Below are 23659 nucleotides of genomic sequence, written 5' to 3' on the forward strand. Positions count from 1 at the left end.
TTGACGACACTGATAATTTTGTATTTTTGTTAGATATTATAAACAGCCCATTTTTTCATTATTCTTTTTCCTTTTTTTCTTTTTTCATTTCTTTCCTTATTAGTTATTAGGTTGTTAGATTAGTTTTTCTAGAATAATTTTTTTTCATTTTCTCTTTTCTGTTTCTTTAAATATATATTATGATATACCTAGGTTTGCTTTGTTTATATGTTACTTGTATCGTCCATGATTTGGGAAGACTCATTTATATTGTAACTATTGCTTATGTATCCTTTCATGTTCAGTTTAAATTTGTATGGTTGTAATCCCATTATCTATGTATTAATCTTATTATGTTATATTAATAATAATAATAATAATAATAATAAAAAGATTGAAAAAGAAAGAAAGAAAGAAAGAAAGAAAAGCCCAAGTTCACTCAACCTATTCTCATAAGGCATGCTCCCCAATCCAGGCAACATCCTTGTAAATCTCCTCTGAACCCTTTCTATGGTTTCCACATCCTTCCTGTAGTCAGGTGACCAGAACTGAGGACAGTACTCCAAGTGGGGCCACACCAGGGTCCTATATATCTGCAACATTGCCCCTCAGCTCTTAAACTCAGTCCCACAGTTGATGAAGGCAATGCACTGTATGGCTTCTTGACCACAGAGTCAATCTGCATAGCAGCTTTGAGTGTCTTATGGATTCAAACTCCAAGATCCCTCTGATCCTCCACACTGCCAAGAGTCTTACCATTAATACTATATTCTGCCATCATATTTGACCTACCAAAATGAATCACTTCACACTTATCTGGGTTTAACTCCATCTGCCACTTGTCAGCCCAGTTTTGCATCCTATCAATGCCCAGCTGTAACCTCTACCAAGCCTCCACACTATCCACAACACCCCCAACATTTGTGTCATCAGCAAATTTACTAACCCATTCCTCCACTTCCCTTCCAAGTCATTTATAAAAATGACAAAGACTAGAGGTCTCAGAACAGATCCCTGAGGCACGCCATTGGACACTGACCTTCATGCAGCATATGACCCATTTACAACCACTCTTTGCCTTCTGTGGTCAAATCAATTCTGGATACACAAAGCAATGTCCCCTTGGATACCATGCCTCCTTAACATCTCTATGAGCCTTGAATTGGGTACCTTATCAAATTCCTTGCTGAAATTCATATACACTAAATCTCTGGCTCTACCTTTATCAATGTGTTTAGTCACATCCTCAAAAAATGCAGTCAAGCTCGTAAGGCACAACCTGCCTTTCACAAAGTCATACTGACAATTCCTAATCATATTAGCCTCTCCATATGATCATAAATCCTGCCTCTCAGGATCTTCTCTATCAAATTACCAACCACTGAAGTAAGACTCACTGGTCTATAATTTCCTGGGCTAACCTTTCTCCCTTTCTTGAATAAGGGAACAATATCTGCAACACTTAACCCTTCAGAATCTCTCCTGTTCTCATTGACGATGCGAAGATCATTGTCAGAGGCTCAGCAATCTCCTCCTTCACCTCCCACAGTATCCTCGGGCAGATCTCATCCTGTTCCGGTGACTTATCCAAACGAATGCTTTCCAAAAGCTCCAGAACATCCTCTTCCTTAATATCTACATGCTCAAGCTTTTCAGTCTACTGGAAGTCATCCGTACATTCACCAAGATCCTTTTCATACTGAATACTGAAGCAAAGTATTCATTAAATACCTCTGCTATCTCCTCTGGTTCCACACAGACTTTTCCACTGTCGCACTTGACTGGTCCTACTCTCTCACATCTTATCCTCTTGTTCTTCACATATTCGTAGAATGTCCTGGGATTTTCCTTAATCCTGTTCACAACGGCCTTCTCCTGGTCCATTCTGGCTCTGCTAATTTCATACTTCAGCTCCTTCCTGCTAGCCTTATAACCTGCTGGATCTCTATCATACTTAGCCATAAAAGGTAATTTCTTTATGTGGAGGATAGTGAGCTGCCTGAGAAAGTGGTTGAGTTCATGCATTTGTAATATTGAAGAGGTATTTGAAAGGGTACATGGAAGGAAAGGTGTTGAAGGACTATGAGTCAAATGCAGCAGCTGGAACTAGCAGGGAGGTTATAGTCAACATGAACCATTGGGGCCAAAGGACCTATATCCATACTCCGTTACTCAATGGTTCTATGAAATAAAAACATAAAATGCTTAAAATTCTCAAATGGACAGATGGCATCTCTGTAAAGAGAATCAAAGTTAAGGGAGGTCAAAGATAGTATAAAAGCAAAAGAGAGGGCAGGAAGTCTGCAAAAGGACTAGGACAGATTAGGAGAATGGACGAAAAAGAGGCAGATGGAACATAGTGTAGGGAAGTCTATGGCTATGCACTTTGGTAGAGAGTATAAAGGCACAGACTATTCTCTGAACAAAGAGAGAATGAAAATGCAAGAGGATTCCCTAAACGCTAATTTGCTCTATGTGTCAATAGTGGAGGACGGAAATGCAATGTTAGCAATCATTTCAAGAGGACTAGAATATAATGAGAATAGAATGAGAATCAGGTTTGTATCATAGAACCATAGAACACTAAAGCACAGTACAGGCCCTTCAGCCCTCCATGTTGTGCCGACCCATATAATCCTTAAAAAAATACTAAAACCACACTTCCCCATAACCCTTCATTTTTCTTTCATCCATGTTCCTGTCCAAGAAGCTCTTAAATACCCCTAATGTTTTAGCCTCCACCACCATCCCTGGCAAGTCATTCCATGCACTCACCACCCAATGCATAAAAAACTTACCCCTTATATCTCCTCTGTACTTACTTCGAAGCGCCTTAAAACTGTGCCTTCTCATGGAAGGCATTTCAGCCAAGGGAAAATGCCTCTGACTACCCACACGATCAATGCCTCACCTCATCTTGTACACCACTATTAGGTCACCTCTCATCCTCCGTCGCTCCAAGGAGAAAAGCCCAAGTTCACTCAACATATTCTCATAAGGCATGCTCCCCAATCCAAGCAACATACTTGTAAATCTCCTCTGAACCCTTTCTATGGTTTCCACATCCTTCTGGTAGTCAGGTGACCAGAACTGAGCACAGTACTCCAAGTGGGGTCACACCAGGATCCTATATAGCTGCAACATTACGCCTCAGCTTTTAAACTCAGTCCCACAGTTGATGAAGGCCAATGCACCGTATGCCTTCGTGACCACAGAGTCAATCTCCGTAGCAGCTTTGAGTGTCATATGGACTCGAACCCCAAGATCCCTCTGAACCTCCACACTGCCAAGAGTCTTACTGTTAATACTATATTCTGCCATCATATTTGATCTACCAAAATGAACCACCTCACACCCTTCTGGGTTTGACTCCATCTGCCACTTCTCAGCCCAGTTTTGCATCTTATCAATGCCCGGCTGTAACCTCTACCCAGCCTCCACACTATCTACAACACCCCCAACATTTGTGTCATCAGCAAATTTACTAACCCATTCCTGCACTTCCCTTCCAAGTCATTTATAATAATCACAAAGACTAGAGGTCCCAGAATTGATCCCTGAGGCACGCCATTGGACACTGACCTTCAGGCAGAATGTGACCCATTTACAACCACTCTTTGCCTTTTGTGGTCAAACCAATTCTGGATCCACAAAGCAATGACCCCTTGGATACCATGCTGCCTTAACCTCTCTATGGGCCTTATATTGGGTACCTTATCAAATTCCTTGCTGAAATCCATATACACTACATCTCCCTCTCTACCTTTATCAATGCGTTTAGTCACATCCTCAAAAATGCACTCAGGCTCGTAAGGCACAACCTGCCTTTCACAAAGTCATGCTGACAATTCCTAATCATATTAGCCTCTCCAAATGATCATAAATCCTGCCTCTCAGGATCTTCTCTATCAAATTACCAACCACTGAAGTAAGAGTCACTGGTCTACAATTTCTTGGCTATCTCAACTCCCTTTCTTGAATAATGGAACAATATCTGCAACACTCCAACCCTCTGGAATCTCTCCTGTTCTCATTGACGATGTGAAGATCATCGCCAGAGGCTCAGCAATCTCCTCCTTTGCCACCCACAGTATCCTGGGGCAGATCTCTTCCAGTTCCGGTGACTTATCCAACTGGATGCTTTCCAAAATCTCAAGATCATCCTCTTCCTTAATATCTACATGCTCAAGCTTTTCAGTCTACTGGAAGTCATCCCTACATTCACCAAGATCCTTTTCCATAGTGAATACTGAAGCAAAGTATTAATTAAATACCTCTGCTATCTCCTCTGGTTCCACACACACTTTTCCACTGTCACACTTGATTGGTCCTAATCTCTCACATCTTATCCTCTTGTTCTTCACATATTTGTAGAATGCCTTGGGGTTTTCCTTAATCCTGTCTGCCAAGGCCTTCTCCAGACCCATTCTGGCTCTGCTAATTTCATATTTAATCTCCTTCCTGCTAGCCTTATAACTTTCTACATCTCTGTCATACCTAGTTTTTTGAATCTTTCATAAGCTCTTTTATTCTTGACTAGGTTTACAACAGCCTTTGTACACCACAGTTCCTGTACCCTACCAGACATTCCCTGTCTCTTTGTAATGTATCTATGCAGAACCCCACAAAAATGTCCTCTGAACATTTCCAACATTTCTTTTGTACATTTCTCTGAGAACATCTGTTTTCAATTTATGCTTCCAAGTTCCTGCCTGGTTGCCTCTTAATTCCCCTTTCTCCAATTACACTCATTCCTAACTTGTCCGTTCCTATCCCTCTCCAATGCTATGGGAAAGGAGATAGAATTGTAATCACTATCTCCAAAAAGCTCTCCCACTGAGGGATCTGACACCTGAACAGGTTAATTTCCCAAATTCAGATCTAATACAGTCTCTCCTCTTGTAGGCTAATCTACATATTGTGTCAAAAAACCTTCCCAAACATAACTAACATATTCTACCCCATCTAAATCCCTTGCTCTAGGGAGATGCCAATCTATATTTTGGAAATTAAAGTCTCCCACAACAACAACCATGATATTAACACATCTTTCCAGAACCTGTCTCTCAATATGCACCTCAACATCCTTGTTACTATTGGGCAGTCTATAAAAAACACCCAGTAGAGTTATTGACCTCTTTCTGTTCCTAACTTCCACCCACAGAGAGTCCTCCAAAACTTCCTCCTTTTCTGCAGCCATGATCAACAGCGCCACACCCCCACCTCTTTAGCCTCCCTCCCTGTCCATTGTCAAACATCGAAAGCCCCCTGAGCCATCCAAGTCTCTGTAATGGCCAAAACATCATATCTCCAATTACTGATCCACGCTCAAAGTTCATCCACTTTGTTCATAATACTCCTTGCATTAAAATAGACACATCTCAAATCACCGGTCTGAGCATGTCCCTTCTCTATCAACTGATTATCCTCCCTCTTGCACTGTCTCCAAAATTTCCCTATTTGTCAGCCAACCCCCTCTTCCTCTGTCACTTAAGTTCTTTTCCCACCCCTCAGCAATTCTAGCTTAAACTCTTCACAATAGCTTTTGGAAACCTCCCCGCCAAGATATTGGTCCTCCTGGGATTCAAGTGCAATCCGTCCATTTTGTACACGTCACACCTGCCCCAAAAGAGATCCCAATGATTCAGAAATCGGAATCCCTGCGCTCTGCTCCAATCCCTCAGCCACGCATTTATACTCCGCCTCATTCTATTTCTATACTCTCTGTCACATGGCACAGGCAGTAACCCTGAGATTACTATCTTTGAGGTCGTGCTCATCAACTTCTTTTCTAACTCCCTGTAGTCTGTTTTCAGGACCTTCTCCTTTTTCCTACCTAGGTCGTTGGTACCAATATGTACCACAACCTCTGGCTGTTCTCCTTCCCACTTCAGGATATCTTGGACACAATCAGAAACGTCTCGGACCCTGGCACCTGGGAGGCAACATACCTCCTTGTTTCTTTCCTGCATCCACAGAATCGCCTGTCTGATCCCCCTAACTACAGAGTTCCCTATCACTGCTGCCATCCTCTTCCTTTCCCTACCCGTCTGAGCCACAGGGCCAGACACTGTGCCAGAGGCACAGCCACTGTTGCTTCCCCCAAGTAGGTTATCTCCCCCACAGTACTCAAACAGTACGTATTGTTAAGGGGGACACCCACTAGTGCTCTTTAGCTTCTTCCTTTTGCCCTTCCCTCTCCTGGCTGATACCCACTTATGTGTCTCCCAAGGCCCCGATTTGACGACCTGCCTATAGCTCCTTCACTCTCACTCTCACCCCCTCACTCTCCCTGACCAGACGAAGGTCATCGAGCTGCAACTCCATTTCCCTAATGCGGTTCCGAAGGAGTTGCAGATCGATGCACCTGGCACAGATGTGACCGTCCGGGAGGCTAGGAGTCTCCACGACTTCCCACATCTGACACCGAGCACAGAACACCGGCCTCACACACATAGTTCCTGTCTGTATTCTGCACAGAAAACCTACCTGCCCTCGACCTGTATTCGCCGAAGACCCGTTGAGCCAAAGCCTTCGCACTCTGTCGGCCGCTCCTCCCACTCCCGCTCTATAAAGCTGACTTCTTTTAAACTCTTCTCGCTGTTCTCACTGGCTGACTCAATGGATCGAATGGCCTAATCCTGCACCGATGTCTTGTCTTGTCCTCTTACGGCTGGGTGAGCGATTGCAGTCGGAAAATGTACAGAGGAACTTTTTAATCGATTAACCTAACCTGCGCTAAAGGAGTTATCAGAAGGAGAAATAGGGAACGAAAGAGTTGATGTAAGGAGAAGGTTTGCGGGTGGTTTGTAACTAGTACTGGGTTAGTTATGGCACTTGGATGTTTACAGAAAGTGGGTCCTGGGCATTCAAAAAAGATGTGCACTGCCTAGGCACCATGGTAGCCTAGCGATTAGCGCGACTCTATCACAACTCCGGGTTTTGTCAGGGGTGGCTGGGCCTACCTCGCCGTGTATCGCTAAATAAACAAACAAATGTAAAGGTTCCCAACGGAACCTAATGTAAGCGGATATTTACTGAGAGGTTCTGCCCAGTTGGAATCATTAAAACCACGTTAATAGGGAAAGATGAAGATATTCACAGACATGATACAGATGGCATTCGGTTCATCAAACATCCCACCCAACGGAAGGTACAGAGTACACATTCGTAGCGACGGGAGACAGGAGGCACCAGATTAGACAAAGTGAAAGCCAAGAAGATGAATACAGGGGTGCCTGGGTGCATTATCTCCATGGACTCCTGCCGTCTAAAGGCGCCGAGCAAGACCCCTCCCCACCGCTCACTGAAGCCACTTGCTCCAAATCTGGTGTTAGGCGGGAAATTTCGGGATTTTCACAAAACAGCGATAAAGGATAGGATAAATATTTTAAATATGTTGACATATGATTGAAAAGTCAGCTGGCAGAAGGTGATTAATTTGGGGAAGTTTCGGGACGGAACGGGACCGGATCGGTTAGTGTAACGCTGTCATAGCGGCAGCGACCCAGGTTAAATTCCGCCGTTGTTCTGAAAGGGATTTGTACGTTGTTCCTGTGACCGCGTGGGTTTCCTCCGGCTGCTCCGGTTTCCTCCCACGTTCAAAACACGTTCGGGTTAGCAGCCGCCCAAAGCAACACACACAAAATGCTGAAAGAACTCAGCAGGCCAAGCAGAGTTTCCGGAAAAGAGTAAATAGTCGGCTTTTCGGGCCAAAACCTTTTCCAAGACTGGAAAGGAAGGGGAGAAGTCAGTGTGAGAAGTCCTTCGGCATCTGAAAATTTATCCTGTTAGCGGATTAGTAGGTTAATTGATCACATGGATGTAATTGGATGACCCGGGCTTGTTTGGCCCGAAAGGCCTGTTATCGTGACGTATTTCTTCATGTTAAGCGAGAGCAAGTTCGAACCCCCCAAAAAACTCGTCTAATGAACTGCTGTGCAATTCTACCAAAATCTCATTTCATGCAGAGGAAGTAATAGTGTGTCGTTTTCAAATGGGGTTGGAAGGCGTGGTCTGTGACACGTTGACAGAAAGTGGGACGTGAAGCGTGGTGTTATTTATAACTAGCCAGGCCTCATCTAAATCTGTGTCACATTCAGTCACAACTCGACAAACAACATGCGGCTGGGTTGCGTGGCTTTTGTGATACTTTTTCTCCGTTAGTTGATTGATTTTCATCCACTTACACTCTGTTTGTTTCAGTCTTTCAAACGTGTTATGACTTTGATTTCTGTTTCCACAGGCAGATGTCTCGGTGCGGAATTGACACAGTCTCCAATGTCCATCACCCGAAATGGGGGCGAAAAGGCGACTATGAGCTGTGATCTGGGCACAGCGAACACCGAACATATCCATTGGTATCGGCAGTCAGATGGGCAAAGCCCGGTCTGGATCCTTTATTACAATAAAGGGAGCACCGTACGAGATGATGGATTTGATAATAGATTTACAGCTCGGATGGTTGGTCAAAAGCAGTATTATCTAATTGTGAAGCGTCTCCAGAAAGAGGATTCCGGCACCTATTACTGTGCCTATTGGGACCCACAGAGTGAAACTGCAACCGGTGCCGCTGACAAAAACTCTTCCTCAGCGTAGAGGTCGCACGAATCTTTTCCGACTCTGCGAATTCGCAGTTTATGACATAAATTCCATCACCTTTCTTCGGATAAAGAACTCTTTCCAATTCTACGAAAGTTACCGGATCAGCGTCATCGACAGTTTATACATTTCCACCCGTGGTTCGAGAACAAGGAGTTGGGAGAATATTTCCCCAGGGTAGGAGAGCCCAGACTAGAGGGGATAGCTTTAAAGTGAGTCAGGAAAGATCTATAAGAGGCCTGTGTGGTATGTTTTTCAGAGAAATGGCGGTGGGCAACAAGCTGCCAGAGGAAGAGTTAGAGGCAGGAACCATCCAGAGATTTAAACGTCATTTGGACATCGACATGAATAAGAAAGGTTTCGAGAAATACGGGTTAAATGCATGTAAACAGGGCTGGTTTCCGTGGGTAACTTGCTCGGTAAGGACGAGTTAGGCCGAAGGTCTTGATTCTGTGCTGTAGATCTCAATGGCTCTTAGAATTACTTCAGATCTCTGCACGGTCGCCACTCACGCTCCTTTATTCCGTGGAAAACATTCCCGACCAATAGAACCATGGAACACTACAGCACAGTACAGGACTTCAGCCCTCCATGTTGTGCCGACCGATATAATCTTTAAAAAATATACTAAACCCACGCTACCCCATAACTCTTCATTTTTCTTTCATCCATGTGCCCGTCCAAGAGGCTCTTAAATACCCCTAATGTTTTAGCCTCCACCACCATCCCTGGCAAGTCATTCCAGGCACTCAAAATCCTCTGTGTAAAAAAATCTTACCCCTGATGTCTCCCGGAAACTTCCCTCCCTTAATTTTGTACATATGCCCTCTGGTGTTTGCTATTGGTGCCCTGGGAAACAGGTACTGACTATCCAACCTATCTGTGCCTCTCATAATCTTGCAGACTTCTATCAAGTCCCCTCTCATTCTTCTATGCTCTAAAGAGAAAGTTCCAGCTCTGCTAACCTTGCTTCATATGACTTATTCTCCAAACCAGGCACCATCCTGGTAAATCTCCTCTGCACCCCTCCATAGCATCCACATCCTTCCTATAATGAGGTGACCAGAATTGAACACAATACTCTAAGTGCGGTCTCACTAGAGATTTGTAGAGTTGCAACATGACCTCTCTACTCTTGAACTCAATCCACATGTTAATAAAGCCTGGCATCCCATAGGCTTTCTTAACTACCCTATCAACCTGTGCAGCAACCTTAAGGGATGTATGCATTTGAACCCGAAGGTCCGTCCTCGTAAATGAAAATGCTCCAATCCCAGAAACATACCTTCTGCATCCTCTCTAGTTCAACCACAAACAAATATTTAAGCAATAAATCCTGTGAAAATGAGGCTTAAAACGTTGAAAGTGACTACATATGTTGTGGGAACATTTCAGTGATGAGGAAAGTGAAGTAATACTTTTGGTACAAGAGCCTGATTGTGGAGGGGTAATACCTGTTCCTGAACCTGGTGGTGTGAGTTCTGTAGCTATTGTACGTGCTTCCTGATGGGAGCAGTGAGAGGAGAGCATAATCTGCAATGTGGAGGGGGGCGGGGTGGGTGTTGTTTCTGATGAAAGTGTCGTGGTCCGGTCCAACCTCCGCATTCCGGTTCACGTTCCAGTCCATGGACTCTGGACTCCAGGTCCTCCGACTGTCCCTTGTTTCAGTTGGACGCAAACATTTGCACCTGATGCTCATCTTGTTGGCTGGGAATATAAGTGGCTGTGGGATTGAGTGCAGTTAAGGGGTCGTCTTGACAGTCTCCCACTGGAGGAAGGATAGTGCATTCATTGAGTTATGGATCTGGCTGTTCCGTAGCCCGCCGGGTTTACCGGCAACCTCGAGTCTTGGGGCCACCCCAGACTGAGTTCCCTTCCTGTCCTTGGCCTCCGTCGGGTAAGCCAGGCCGTTTGCCATTACCCTGCGGTTGGTTCTGTCCCTTCCTGTTCCTTGCCTCCATCTTGTTGTGTCCCACGTCCTGCCTAGGAGTCCAGCTCCAAGAACCCCAAGCCCCCAGCCCCAAGCTCCAAGAACCCCAAGCCCCCAGCCCCAAGCTCCAAGAACCCCTAGCCCCAAGCTACCCAAGCCTCTAAGAACTCCAAGTCTCCGACTTCTAGAACCCAGGCTTTGTCACGTCTTCACCTGATTTGGGGGTTCGGAGCCCAAGTCAAGGCCCAGGCTCTGGGACCGTGTCCAGTCTCGAGCTCAAAGTCCACCCCAGGGTCTTTGCTCCCAGACCTGCTTCCCCAGCCCAGTCTGTGACATGCCCTGTACTTTAGTTTTGTCCCGTCCTGTTCCTTGTACTTCAGTGTCCGTGTCCTGCATTTGGGTCCAGTCTCAACGCCCCCACTTATGACAGAAAGATGTTGCTTTCCTTAAAACATCACTTCTTAAAACATTTCCTCACTGTGGATTTAAGTGATACTGGACTTTAATCATTGAGGCAGGTTACCATGTTCTTCTTAGGCCCCAGAATAAGTGAAGTCTGATTGAAGCAGATGGGTACATCAGCTAAAGTGAGAGGTTAAAGATCAGTGAACAGTCCAGACAGTTGATTAGCACTGGTCTTTAGTTCTTGGCCAGGTATCATCTCTCAGCTGGATGATTTTCATTATGTGCAGGCAGCCTTCCTGAAGGCTGCCTGCACATCAGCCTCAGAGACTAAAATCATGCGATCATCTCGTTCTGTGGGTGTTTGTGATGGTTCCTCCATGTTTTGATGGTCAAAGCAAGCATAGAAGGCATTGCGTTCATCTGGAAGTGAGCCCTGGTGTCACCTATGTCACTTGATTTTACTTTATTAGAAGTGATAGCATTAAAGCCCTGCCACAACTATTGAGTATTCTTCATTGATTCAGGTTTAGTCTGGCAATGCCATTTTGCCCATAAGGAGGCTTTCCAGAGAATGTACCAGGACCTCTTGTAATGTTATAGGTCACCACACGTGAATGCCTCTGATCTGGCCCTCAGCAAATTGCTGATTTCATGATTCATACAAGGCTTCTGGCAGGAGAAGACTCTGAATGATTTTTTGGGGAGACACTCATCTACAACTATTTTTCTAAAGTCCATGATGTAGGTGCACATTAAAGCTACATGGTGTAGGTGTATTTATTCAGATCCATAGATGAATCCTTGAAGATGGCCCCGTCCACTCGAAGAAATTCCATATAACAGTAGCCACTCATCTGCCTCCCTCGACCACCTCTTTGTTGTCCTAATCTCTGGAAATTATATCCAGCTCCTTCATTTGCCTCCCTCATAGCTTGTGATATCTGCATATTGTCTTTCAGTGAATAATGTGCAAAGGTGTCCCGGGCCCTCTGGACATACACACCTTGCAAACTCCCATCATTTGCAGGAAAGCTGCTATTAAACTAGTTAGGATGAAGTCATATTTTCTTCAGTTCATTCCTTTCAGCAACAAGTATTTACATAGAAAGTGGCAAATGCTTGGAATGCACCTGCTGGTAGAAGTAGATAAGCACCTGGATGTGAAAATAAGTGGAGCAGGGAAGGGTTTTATTGATTATGAAGAATGTTTATACAGTGCGGCACAACATTGTGGATGAAGAACTTGTACTTTACTGTACTGCTCTATGTTCTAAGTTTGCAAGGTGGAAATGCAGCTAATGACCGAATTCCCACCTGGCAGATGGCTGCAGCCCCACTGGAGCCAGCAAATCCATGCCAGCAATCTCCCAAACACTAATTTATATGAACGTATATAAATCACAAGCTGAGGAGACCTGTATTGAGGCATTCACTGGATTAATTTTACCTCTTCTAGTGAATTAGGTACTGATTAGTTTGAGCACTTTTTTCATGAAATTGCCTGTCTTCTTAACAAAGAGAACAGAAGCTTTTCTATAACCTGGCTGGCAATTCATTGAGTTACTCGGTGTGCATTATAGAGTTAGATGTTGGTCTCTCATTATGACTTGCTTGGACAACACCTAACTGTCAAAAAGTGTAATGTGAACCAAGTTAATGAAGCCAGTCAAGAACGTGCTGAGGGATATAATTAAGATCTGGAGGTAAGGTATCCACAGAACTAAAATAGCAGAGAAAGAGACTATACAACACATAAGGAATGTGCTAACTTATTGGTTATCCAATACTCCTCTTTCTCAGTCCTGAAAATGTCTTGGAGGTTTTCTTGGGAATGGAGAATACCTTAATATGAATAAATTGTAGAAAAAAATATTTTGTTGAGGCACATATACCCTATGAATTGTTTAAACTGGAATTGTTGGGAGTGGGAACTGAACTGAAGAGACTAGGAAAGAGGAGGTTAGCTCACAGATAGAGAAAGCTTGTAGACAATGTGAGAGGGAGGATAGGCAGGTGATAGAGAAGGGATGCGCTCAGACTGAAGGCTTGAGATGTGTCTATTTTAACACATAGTATTGTGAACAAAGCAGATGAGCTTAGAGCATGTATCATTACTTGGAGAAATGATGTGGTGGCGTGCCACTGTTGATCAGAGATGGTGTCACGGCTACAGAAAAGGTGGATGCCATGGAGGGATTGTCTACGGAGTCTCTGTGGGTGGAGATTAGGAACAGGAAGGGGTCAATAACTTTGCTAGGTGATTTTTATATGCTGCTCAATCGTAACAGGGATATCGAGGAGCAGATCGGGAAACAGATCCTGGAAAGATGTAATAATAACAGGGTTGTCATAATGGGAGATTTTAATTTCCCTAGAGCAAGGGGTTTAGATGGGGTAGAGTTTGTTCGGTGTATTCAGGAAGGTTTCTTGACACAATAGGTAGATAAGCCTACAAGAGAAGAGACTGTATGTGATTTGGTATTGGGAAATGAACCTGGTCAGGTGTCAGATCTCTAAGTGGGAGAGAATTTTGGAGATAGTGATCATAATTCTGCCTCCTTTACAATAGCTTGGAGGAACAGACAAGTTGGAAAAGTGTTTAATTGGAGTAAGGGGAATTATTAGGCTATCAGGTAGGAAATTGGAGGCTTAAATTGGAAACAGATGTTTTCAGGGAAATGTACGGAAGAAATGTGGCAAATATTCAGAAGATATTTGTGTGCAGTTCTGCATAGGTACGTTCTAATCAGACAGGGAAGTTATGGTAGGGTACAGGAATCATGGTGTACAAAGGCTGTAATAAATTGAGTCAAGAAGAAAAGAAAAGCTTACAAAAGGTTCAGAGAGCTAGGTAATGTTAGAGATCTAGAAGATTAAAAGGCTAATAGGAAGGAGTTTAAGAGGGAAATTAGGAGAGGCAGAAGGGGCCATGAGAAGGCCTCAGGCAGGATTAAAGAAAACCCCAAGGCATTCTACAAGTATGTGAAGATCAAGAGGATAAGACTTCAAAGAATAGAACCTATCAAGTGTGACAATTGGAAAGTGTTATGGAACCTGAGGAAATAGCAGAGGTACTTAATGGATACTTCAGTATTCACTATGGACAAGGATGTTGGTGATTGTAGTGATGACTTCCAGTCAACTGAAAAGCTTCAGCATGTAGATATTAAGAATGAGGATTTGCTGCAGTTTTTGGAAAGCAACAAGTTGTATAAATTGCCAAGACCAGATGAGATGTACCCCAGCCTAATGTGGGAGGTGAGGGAGGAGATTGCTGAGCCTCTGGCTATGATCTTTGCATCATCAAAGGAGATGGAAGAGGTTCTGGAGGATTGGAGGTTGCTAATGTTGTTCCTTTATTGAAGAAAGGGAGTAGAGATAGCCCAGGAAATTATCGACCAGTGAGTCTTACCTCAGTGGTTGTTAAGTTGATGGAGAAGATCCTGAGAGGCAGGATTTATGAACATTTGGAGATGTATAATATGATTAGGAGTAGTTAGCATGGCTTTGTCAAGGGCAGGTCATACCTTACGAGCCTGATTGAATTTTTCGGGGATGTGACTAAACACATTGATGAAGGAAGATGTAGTGTATATGGATTATAGATGTAGTGTATATGGATTTCAGCAAGGCATTTGATAAGTGACCCCAAGCAGGGCTTATTGAGAAAGTAAAGAGGCATGGGATCCAAAGGGACATTGCTTTGTAGATCCAGAACTGGCTTGCCCACAGAAGTCAAAGAGTGGTTGTAGGCGGGTCATATTTGGCATGGAGGTCGGTCACCTTTGGGGTGTCTCAGGGATCTGTTCTGGGACCTCTTTGTGATTATTATAAATGACTTGGATGAGGAAGTGGAGGGATGAGTTAGTGAGTTTGCTGTTGACACAAAGGTTGGGGGCAGGGTGTGTGGTGGATAGTGTGGAGGGCTATCAGATGTTACAGTGGGTCATTGGTAGGATGCAAAATAGGGCTGAGAAGTGGCAGATGTTCAGCCCAGATAAGTGTGAAGTGGTTCATTTTAGTAGGTCATATATAGAACATAGAACATAGAACAATACAGTACATTACAGGCCCTTTGGCCTACAATGTTGTGCCAACCCTTTACCCCTGCCTCCCATATAACCCTCAACCTTAAATTCCTCCATATACCTGTCTAGTGGTCTCTTAAATTTCACTAGTGTAGCTGCCTCCACCACTGACTCAGGCAGTGCATTCCATGCACCAACCACTCTCTGAGTAAAAACCCTTCCTCTAATATCCCCCTTAAACTTTCCACCCCTTAACTTAAAGCCATGTCATCTTGTATTGAGCAGTGGGACCCTGGGAAAGAAGCACTGGTTGTCCACTCTATCTATTCCTCTTAATATATTGTATATCTCTATCATGTCTCCTCTCATCCTCCTTCTCTCCAAACAGTAAAGTCCTAGCTCCCCTAATCTCTGATCATAATCCATACTCTCTAAACCAGGCAGCATCCTGGTAGATCTCCTCTGTACCCTTTCCAATGCTACCACATCCTTCCTATAGCGAGGCGACCAGAACTGGACACATTACTCCAAGTGTGGCCTAACCAGAGTTTTATAAAGCTGCATCATTACCCCGCGACTCTTAAACTCTTTCCCTCGACTTATGAAAGCTGACACTCCATAAACTTTCTTAACTACTCTATCTACTTGTGAGGCAATTTTCAGGGATGTGTGGACTTGTACTCCCAGATCCCTCTGCTCCTTCAAACTCTCAAGTAACCTGCTATGATGGCAGAATATAGTATTAATGGTAAGACTCTTGGCAGTGTGGAGGATCAGAGGGAGCTGGGGGTCCAAGTCTATAGGACACTCAAAGCAGCTGTGCAGGTTGACTATGTGGTTAAGAAGGCTTATGGTGTATTGGCCTTCATTAATCGTGAAATGGAATTTAGAAGCCGAGAGGTAATGTTGCAGCTATATAGGACCCTGGTCAGACCCCACTTGGAGTACTGTGCTCAATTCTGATCGCCTTACTACAGGAAGGATGTGGAAACCATAGAAAGGGTGCAGAGGAGATGTACAAGGATGTTGCCTGGATTGGGGAGCATGCCTTATGAGAATAGGTTGAGTGAACTCGGCCTTTTCTCCTTGGAGCGAAGGAGGATGAGAGATAATCTGATAGAGGTGTATAAGATGATGAGAGGCATTGATAGTGTGGATAGTCAGAGACTTTTCCCCAGGGCTGAAATGGTTGCCACAAGAAGACACAGGTTTAAGGTGCTGGGGGTAGGTACACAGGAGAAGTCGGGGTAAGTTTTTTACTCAGAGAGTGGTGAGTGTGTGGAATGGGCAGATGGCAACAGTGGCGGAAGTGGATACGATAGGGGCTTTGAAGAGACTTTTAGATAGGTGCATGGAGCTTAATGAAATAGAGGGCTATAGGTAAGCCTAGTAATTTCTAAGGTAGGGACATGTTCGGCACAACTTTGTAGGCCAAAAGGATTGTATTGTGCTGTAGGTTTTCTATGTTTCTATGATTCTATGAAATAAAAACGTAAAATGCTGAAAATATTCAAATAATCAGATGGCATCTGTCTAAAGAGAAACAGAGTTAAGGGAAGTCAAAGATAGCATAAAAGAAAAAGAGAGGGCAGGAAGTCTGAAGAAGGATGGGGAGAGATTAGGAGAATTGAGATAAAAGTGGCAGATGGGACAAAGTGTGGGGAAGCGTGTCGTGATGCAATTTGGTGGAAGGAATAAAGGCACAGACTATTCTCTAAACAGAGAGAGAGAGAGTGCAGAAACTGAATGTGCAAGAAGACTTGAGAGTTCTGGTGCAGGATTCCCTAAAGGCTAACTAGCTGTTTGAGTTGGTAGTGAAGAAAGGAAAAGATAGCAATCATTGCTATCATCCAGACTATAATCAGAATAGAATGAGAATCAGGTTTAGTATTACTGGCATAGGTCGTGAAACTTATTACTTTGCAGCTGAAGTAGAGTGCATTTTATGATAAAAACTATAAATTACAATTATATATTGAATTAAATAAGTAGAGGAAAAGAGCAAAGAAAGAATAAATACTGAGGTAGTACATGTGAATTCATTGTCCATTCAGAAATCTGATAAAAGCAAAAATGTAATGTTGAGTCTTCATAAGACATTGGTTAGACTATATATGGAGTATAGTGAGCAATTTTGGGCTCCATATCTGAGAAAGAATGTCCTGGCATTAGAGAGGGTGCAGAGGGGGTTTAAGAGAATGGTCCAAGGAATGAAAGGGTTATCACATTCGATGGCTCTGGCCTGTTCTCGCTGGAGCTTAGAAGACTGAGGGACATCTCTCTGCAACCTACTGAATATTTAACGGCCTGGACGGTGAGACAATTTTTCAAATAGTGGGAGAGTCCAGGACTAAAGGACACAGACTCATAATAGGACATTTCTTCAAAACAGAGACCAGGAGGAATTTCAATGAATCTGTGAAATTCATTGCCATAAACGGCTATGGAGGCCAAGTTATTGAATTTATTAAAACGCCCAGGCTGATAAGTACCTGATGGTGTCAAAGGTTACAGGGAGAAGACAAATAAATGGGGCTGAGAGGGAAAACGTAACAGATATGATTCAATGGCCGAGCTGACTCAATGGATCGAATGGCCTAATCCTGCTCCTATGTCTTACCGTCTTACGGCTGGGAGAGCGATTGCAGTCGGAGCATGTACGGAGGAAGCTTCTTAATCGATTAACCTAAACTGCCCTAAAGGGGTTATCAGAGAAAAAATATACTAACAAGTGAGTTGATTTTAACGGGAACGTTTGCGGGAGAGGTTTGCAACTAGTTTTGGGTTACTAATGGAACTTGGATGTTTACAGAAAGAAGGTCCTGGACATTCAATAAAGGACGTGCACTGCCTGGGCACCACGGTAGCCTCGAGAAAACTGCGACTCTATTAAAACTCCGGGTTGTAAATTGTTCCATGATTAGGTTAGGGTTAATAAGATTTGTCGCGGGTGCCTGGGCCTACACAACGGTCTGTCGCTAAATAAACAAATAGATACTGTGCTTTCCAATTTTCCAACGGAAGCCAATGAAAGCGAATATCTACTGACAGGTTCTGCCCAGTTGGAATCATTAAAACCACGTTCACAGGGAAAGATGAAAAATTCACAGACATGTTGCAGATGGCATTCGGATCATCAAACATCCCACCCAACGGAACGTACAGGGAATATGGTCGCAGCGACGGGGGCGGTTGCGAGACAGTTCCAGGGTCGGCACTTTAACAGTTTCTGTGGGGAGGATATCGGTCCCTTGCTCTGTCACAGAATCCGGAGACAAAAGATTAGACACAGTAAGTCCAAAATGATGAAACCAGGGGTGTCTGGGTGAATTATTAACATGTACTCCTGCAGCACGAAGGCGCCGAGCAACACCCCTCTCTACCGCTCACTGGAGACAGTTACTCCAACTGTGGTGTTGGGGGGAATTTGTACGTTGTTCCTGTGACCGCGTGGGTTTCCTGCGGCTGCTCAGGTTTCCTCCCACGTTCAAAGCACGTACGGGTTAGCAGGCGCCCAAAACAACACACACAATATGCTGGAGAAACTCAGCAGGCCAAGCAGCTTTTTTGGAAAAGAGTAAATAGTCGACGTTTCGGGCCGAAACCTTTTCCAAGACTGGAAAGGAAGGGGAGAAGTCAGCGTGAGAAGTCCTTCAGCATCTGAAAATTTCTCCTGTTTGCGGGTTAGTAGGTTAATTGATCACATGGATGTAATTGTATGGCCCGGGCTTGTTGGCCCGAATGGCCTGTTACTGTGACGTATTTCTTCATGTTAAGCGAGAGCAAGTTCGAACCGCTCCCCCCACCCCAAACCGTCTAATGAACTGCTGTGCAATTCTACCAACATCTCATTTCATGCGGAGGAAGTAATAGTGTGTCGTTTTCAAATAGGGTTTGGAAGGCGGGGTCTGTGGCACGTTGACAGAAAGTGGGACGTGAAGCGTGGTGTTATTTATAACTAGCCAGGCCACGTCTGAATCTGTGTCACATTCAGTCACAACTCGACAAACAACATGCGGCTGGGTTGCGTGGCTTTTGTGATACTTTTTCTCCGTTAGTTGATTCATTTTCATCCACTTACAGTCTGTTTGTTTCAGTCTTTCAAACATGTTATGACTTTGATTTCTGTTTCGACAGGCAGATGTCTCGGTGCTGAATTGATACAGTCTCCGATGTCCATCACGCGAAATGAGGGCAAAATGGCTAGAATGACCTGTGATCTGGGCACAGCGAGCTCGGAGTATATCCACTGGTATCGGCAGCCAGATGGACAACGCCCGGTCAGGATCGTTTATTACAATAACGGGGGCACCGTGCGCGACGATGGAATTGATGACAGATTTAAAGCGAGGAAAGATGGAGAAAAGCTGTATTCTCTAAGTGTGTACAACCTCAAGAAAGAGGATTCCGGCACCTATTATTGTGCCTATTTGGGACCCACAGAGTTAAACTGCAACGGGTGCCGCTGACAAAAACTCTTCCTCAGTGCAGAGGTCGCACGAATCATTTCCGACTCTGCGAATTCGCAGTTTATGCCATAAATTCCATCACCTTTCTTCGGATAAAGAACTCTGTCCAGTTCTACATAAGTTACCGGATCAGCATCATCGACAGTTTATGCATTTACACCTGTCGCTCGAGGACAGAGAGTTGGGAGAATATTTCCCCAGGGTAGGAGAGCCCAAACTGGGGGGGGGGGGGATAATTTTAAAGTGAGTCAGAAAAAATCTATAAGAGGCCTGTGTGGTATGTTTTTCAGAGAAAGGGCGGTGGGTACAGGTAACAAGCTGCCAGAAGCAGAGTTAGAGGCAGGAACCATCCAGAGATTTAAAAGTGATTTTGGCATCGACATGGATAAGAAAGGTTCCGATAAATACGGGTTAAATGCATGTAAACTGGAATACGTTGGTAACTTGTTCGGTTAGGACGAGTGGGGCCGAAGGGCCTGATTCTGTGCTGTAGATCTCAATGGCTCTTAGAATTACTTCAGATCTCTGCACGGTCGCCACTCACGCTCCTTTATTCCGTGGAAAACGTTCCCAAGCATAGAAGGCATTGTGTTCATCTGGAAGTGAGCCCTGGTGTCACCTATGTCACTTTATTTTACTTTATTAGAAGTGATAGCATTCAAGCTCTGCCACAACTGTTGAGTATTCTTCGTTGATTCAGGTTTAGTCTGGCAATGCCATGTTGCCCACAAGGAGGCTTTCCAGAGAATGTACCAGGACCTCTTGTAACGTTATAGGTCACCACACGTGAATGCCTCTGATCTGGCCCTCAGCAAATTGCTGATTTCATGATTCATACAAGGTTTCTGGTGGGAGAAGACTCTGAATGATTTTTTTGGGGACACACTCCTCTACAACTGTTTTTCTAAAGTCCATGATGTAGGTGCACATTGAACCTACATGGTGTAGGTGTATTTATTCAGATCCATAGATGAGTCCCTGAAAATGGCCCCGTACACTCGAAGGAATTCCATATAGCAATAGTCGCTCATCTCCCTCCCTCGACCTCTTTGTTGTCCTAAACTCTGGAAATTATATCCAGCTCCTTCATTCCCCTCCCTCATAGCTTGTGATATCTGCATATTGTCTTTCAGTGAATAATGTGCAAAGGTGTCCCGGGCCCTCTGGACATACACACCTTGCAAACTCCCATCATTTGCAGGAAAGCTGCTATTAAACTAGTTAGGATGAAGTCATATTTATTTTCTACAGTTCATTCCCTTCAGAAACAAGCATTCCATTGGATACTACAGTGGGGTTTGGGGATAAAATGACCTATCAGTGCACAGCAGCAGCAGCCAGGCCAATGGCAGTACAGCTGGCTCTGAGGCTCAGCAGTGAAGGGTAAAATCAGGTCGCGAGATAGTGATAGGAGACTCAATAATTCAGAAATGAACAAGAGATTTGGTGGCCGTTAAAAAGACACAGAATGTTGTGCTGCCTCCCAAGTGCGAGGATTACGGATATCTCAGAGCAGCTGTAGGAGAGGTAGGATAACCAGTCAGAGGCCATGGTGCACGTTGACACCAATGATATTGATGAAAATGGGGAGGCGATTTTGCACATTGAGTACAGGGTGTTAGGGAATCCATTCTTTATTCCACAGTTTAACGAAAAATTCCTTGGCAGATGAGCCTTCCATGTGTCATCTGAGCATTCCTGTGACAATAATCTGATGAATAATCTATGAGTACTCCCTCCCCCTTCAATACCTCCTTCCCTGTCATGTCTAAATCAGTGGAATGCAAGAACATTCAGCTGCCAGTCCTGCCCCTCCTGTAACCATGTCTCAATAATGGTTTCAATATCATATCCACACACGGATCCACTCTCTATGTGCATTAGCATCACCTACACCTTGTCTTCCAATAGATGCAACTCAGAATACTTATCCACCATGCTCAATCTTGCAGTTTCCATGTCTGCTTAAAAACAAGAAATTCCACAGATGCTGGAAATACAAAGCAATATCCACAAAATCTTTGTTTGTAGTCATTACACCTGTATTTTTTCCACAACCATTGCTGTCCTGACACTCTGCATACCATCCCTCTTAAACATTAGTTTGAACACTTCCGAGCACGATTAGCAAACCTTCCTGAAAGGATATTGGTTCCTCTCCAGTTTGGGTGAAACTGTCCTGTTTCCTGTCAACCCACCTTCCCTGGAATGAAGTTCAGTAATCCAAAAACTCTGAAGCCTTCCCCCATGTACCATCTGCTAAGCCACGTGTTCAACTGCACTGTCCTCCTTATTTTTTTGTCTCACTAGCATGGATAGCTTCCTGTGATCTCCATCTTGGGGGTCCTGCCTTTGAACTTCACAGTTTAGGCATCTGTTAGTCTTGTGAGACCATGGAGTTGCACCTTGGAAGGTTTCCAGGGTGCAGGCCTGGGCAGGTTTGTATGGGAGACTGGCATTTGCCAAGCTGCAAGCCTTCCCCTCTCCAAGCCACCAATGTTGTCCAAGGCAAGGGCATGAGGACCCAAGCAGCTTGGCACCAGTGTCATTGCAGAGCAATGTGTTGTTAAGTGCCTTGCTCACAGACACAACCACTCTGCCTCAGCTGAGAGTCGAACCAGTGACGTTCAGATCACTAGACCGATACCTTATCCACTAAGCCACGTGCCAACAGAAAAGAAATTAAGTTTACTTTCAGTAAAGAAAGTAGTTAGAAGAACCTAAACTCGTAGAAGTTTATGAAATCACTAGGAATATAGTGTAGTTATAGCCTTTTCCCAGGATTGGAGAGTCCAAAACTAGAGGTCACTGATACAAGGTAATAGAGAAGCAATTTAAAAGAGCCCTAAAAGGTCATTTCTATATGCCGAGGATAATGAGCTGCCTGAAGAAGTGGTTGAGTTCGAGCATTTGTATCCACCCTATCTATGCCTCTCCTAATCTTGTAGACCTCTATCAAGTTGCCTGCCATTCTTCTACGCTCTACAGAGAAAAGTCCCAGCTCTGCTAACCTTGCTTCATATGACTTGTTCTCCAAAGCAGGCAACATCCTGGTAAATCTCCTCTGCACCCTCTCCATAGCTTCCACATCCTTCCTATAATTAGGTGACCAGAATTGAACTCAATACTCTAAGTACAGTCTCACCAGAGATTTGTAGAGTTGCAACATGACCTCTCTACTCTTGAACTCAATCCCCCTATTAATGAAGCCTGGCATCTCATAGGTCTTCTTAACTACCCTATCAACCTGCGCAGTGACCTTGAGGGATGTATGGACAGGAATCCCAAGGTCCCTTTGTTCATCCACACTCTTAAGTAACTGACCATTAATCCTGTACTCAGTCTTCTGGTTTGTCCTTCCAAAATGCATCACCTCACACTTATCCGGATTGAACTCCATCTGTCATTTTTCTGCCCAACTCTGCAGCCTGCCTATAACCTCCTATAACCTTCGACAACCTGCAGCTCCATCCACAACTCCTCCAATCTTCGTGTCATCCGCAAACTTACTCACCCATCCTTCCGCCACGACATCCAGGTCATTTATAAAAATCACAGATTTTTCTTGGAGAAGACAATAAAAATAGGGCTGAAAGAGAAAACCAATCTGATATGTTTAAATGGCTGAGCTGACTCATAGAAACATAGAAAACCGACAGCACAATACAGGCCTTTCAGCCCACAATGCGGTGCCAAACATGCACTTACTCTAGGGTTACTCATAGACCTCTATTTTTTAAGCTCCATGTACCTATCCAGGAGTCTCTTAAAAGACCCTTTCATCTCTGCCTCCACCACCATTCCCGGCAGCCCATTCCACGCACTCACCACCCTCTGCGTAAAAACTTAGCCCTTATATCTCCTCTGTACTTACTTCAAAGCGCCTTAAAACTGTGCCTTCTCATGTCGCCACTCAGGCTCCTTTATTCCGTGGAAAACATTCCCGACCAATAGAACCATAGAACACTACAGCACAGCACAGGACTTCAGCCCTCCATGTTGTGCCGACCCATATAATCCTTTAAAAAAAGTACTAAACCCACGCTACCCCATAACTCTTCATTTTACTTTCATCCATGTTCCTGTCCAAGAGGCTCTTAAATACCCCTAACGTTTTAGCCTCCACCACCATCCCTGGCAAGTCATTCCACGTACTCACCACCCTCTGCGTAAAAAAACTTACCCCTTATATCTCCTCTGTACTTACTTCGAAGCGCCTTAAAACTGTGCCTTCTCTTGTAAGGCAT

At 44.2% G+C, this 23659-nt stretch overlaps 2 gene segments (V, D, J or C); both read left to right on the forward strand.

Annotated features, from left to right (window-relative positions):
• LOC132396183 (Ig gamma-2A chain C region, membrane-bound form-like) overlaps positions 1-23659 on the forward strand; it is a 332140-nt gene that overhangs the window by 214818 nt on the left and 93663 nt on the right.
• On the forward strand, positions 18952-19483 carry LOC132377726 (immunoglobulin kappa variable 11-125-like). The segment is given in 2 exon segments: positions 18952-18996; positions 19081-19483. Coding segments are annotated over 2 exon segments (372 nt in total).

Source organism: Hypanus sabinus, chromosome 1 (genome assembly GCF_030144855.1).
Source record: "Hypanus sabinus isolate sHypSab1 chromosome 1, sHypSab1.hap1, whole genome shotgun sequence".
NCBI classification, from domain to species: Eukaryota; Metazoa; Chordata; class Chondrichthyes; order Myliobatiformes; family Dasyatidae; genus Hypanus; species Hypanus sabinus.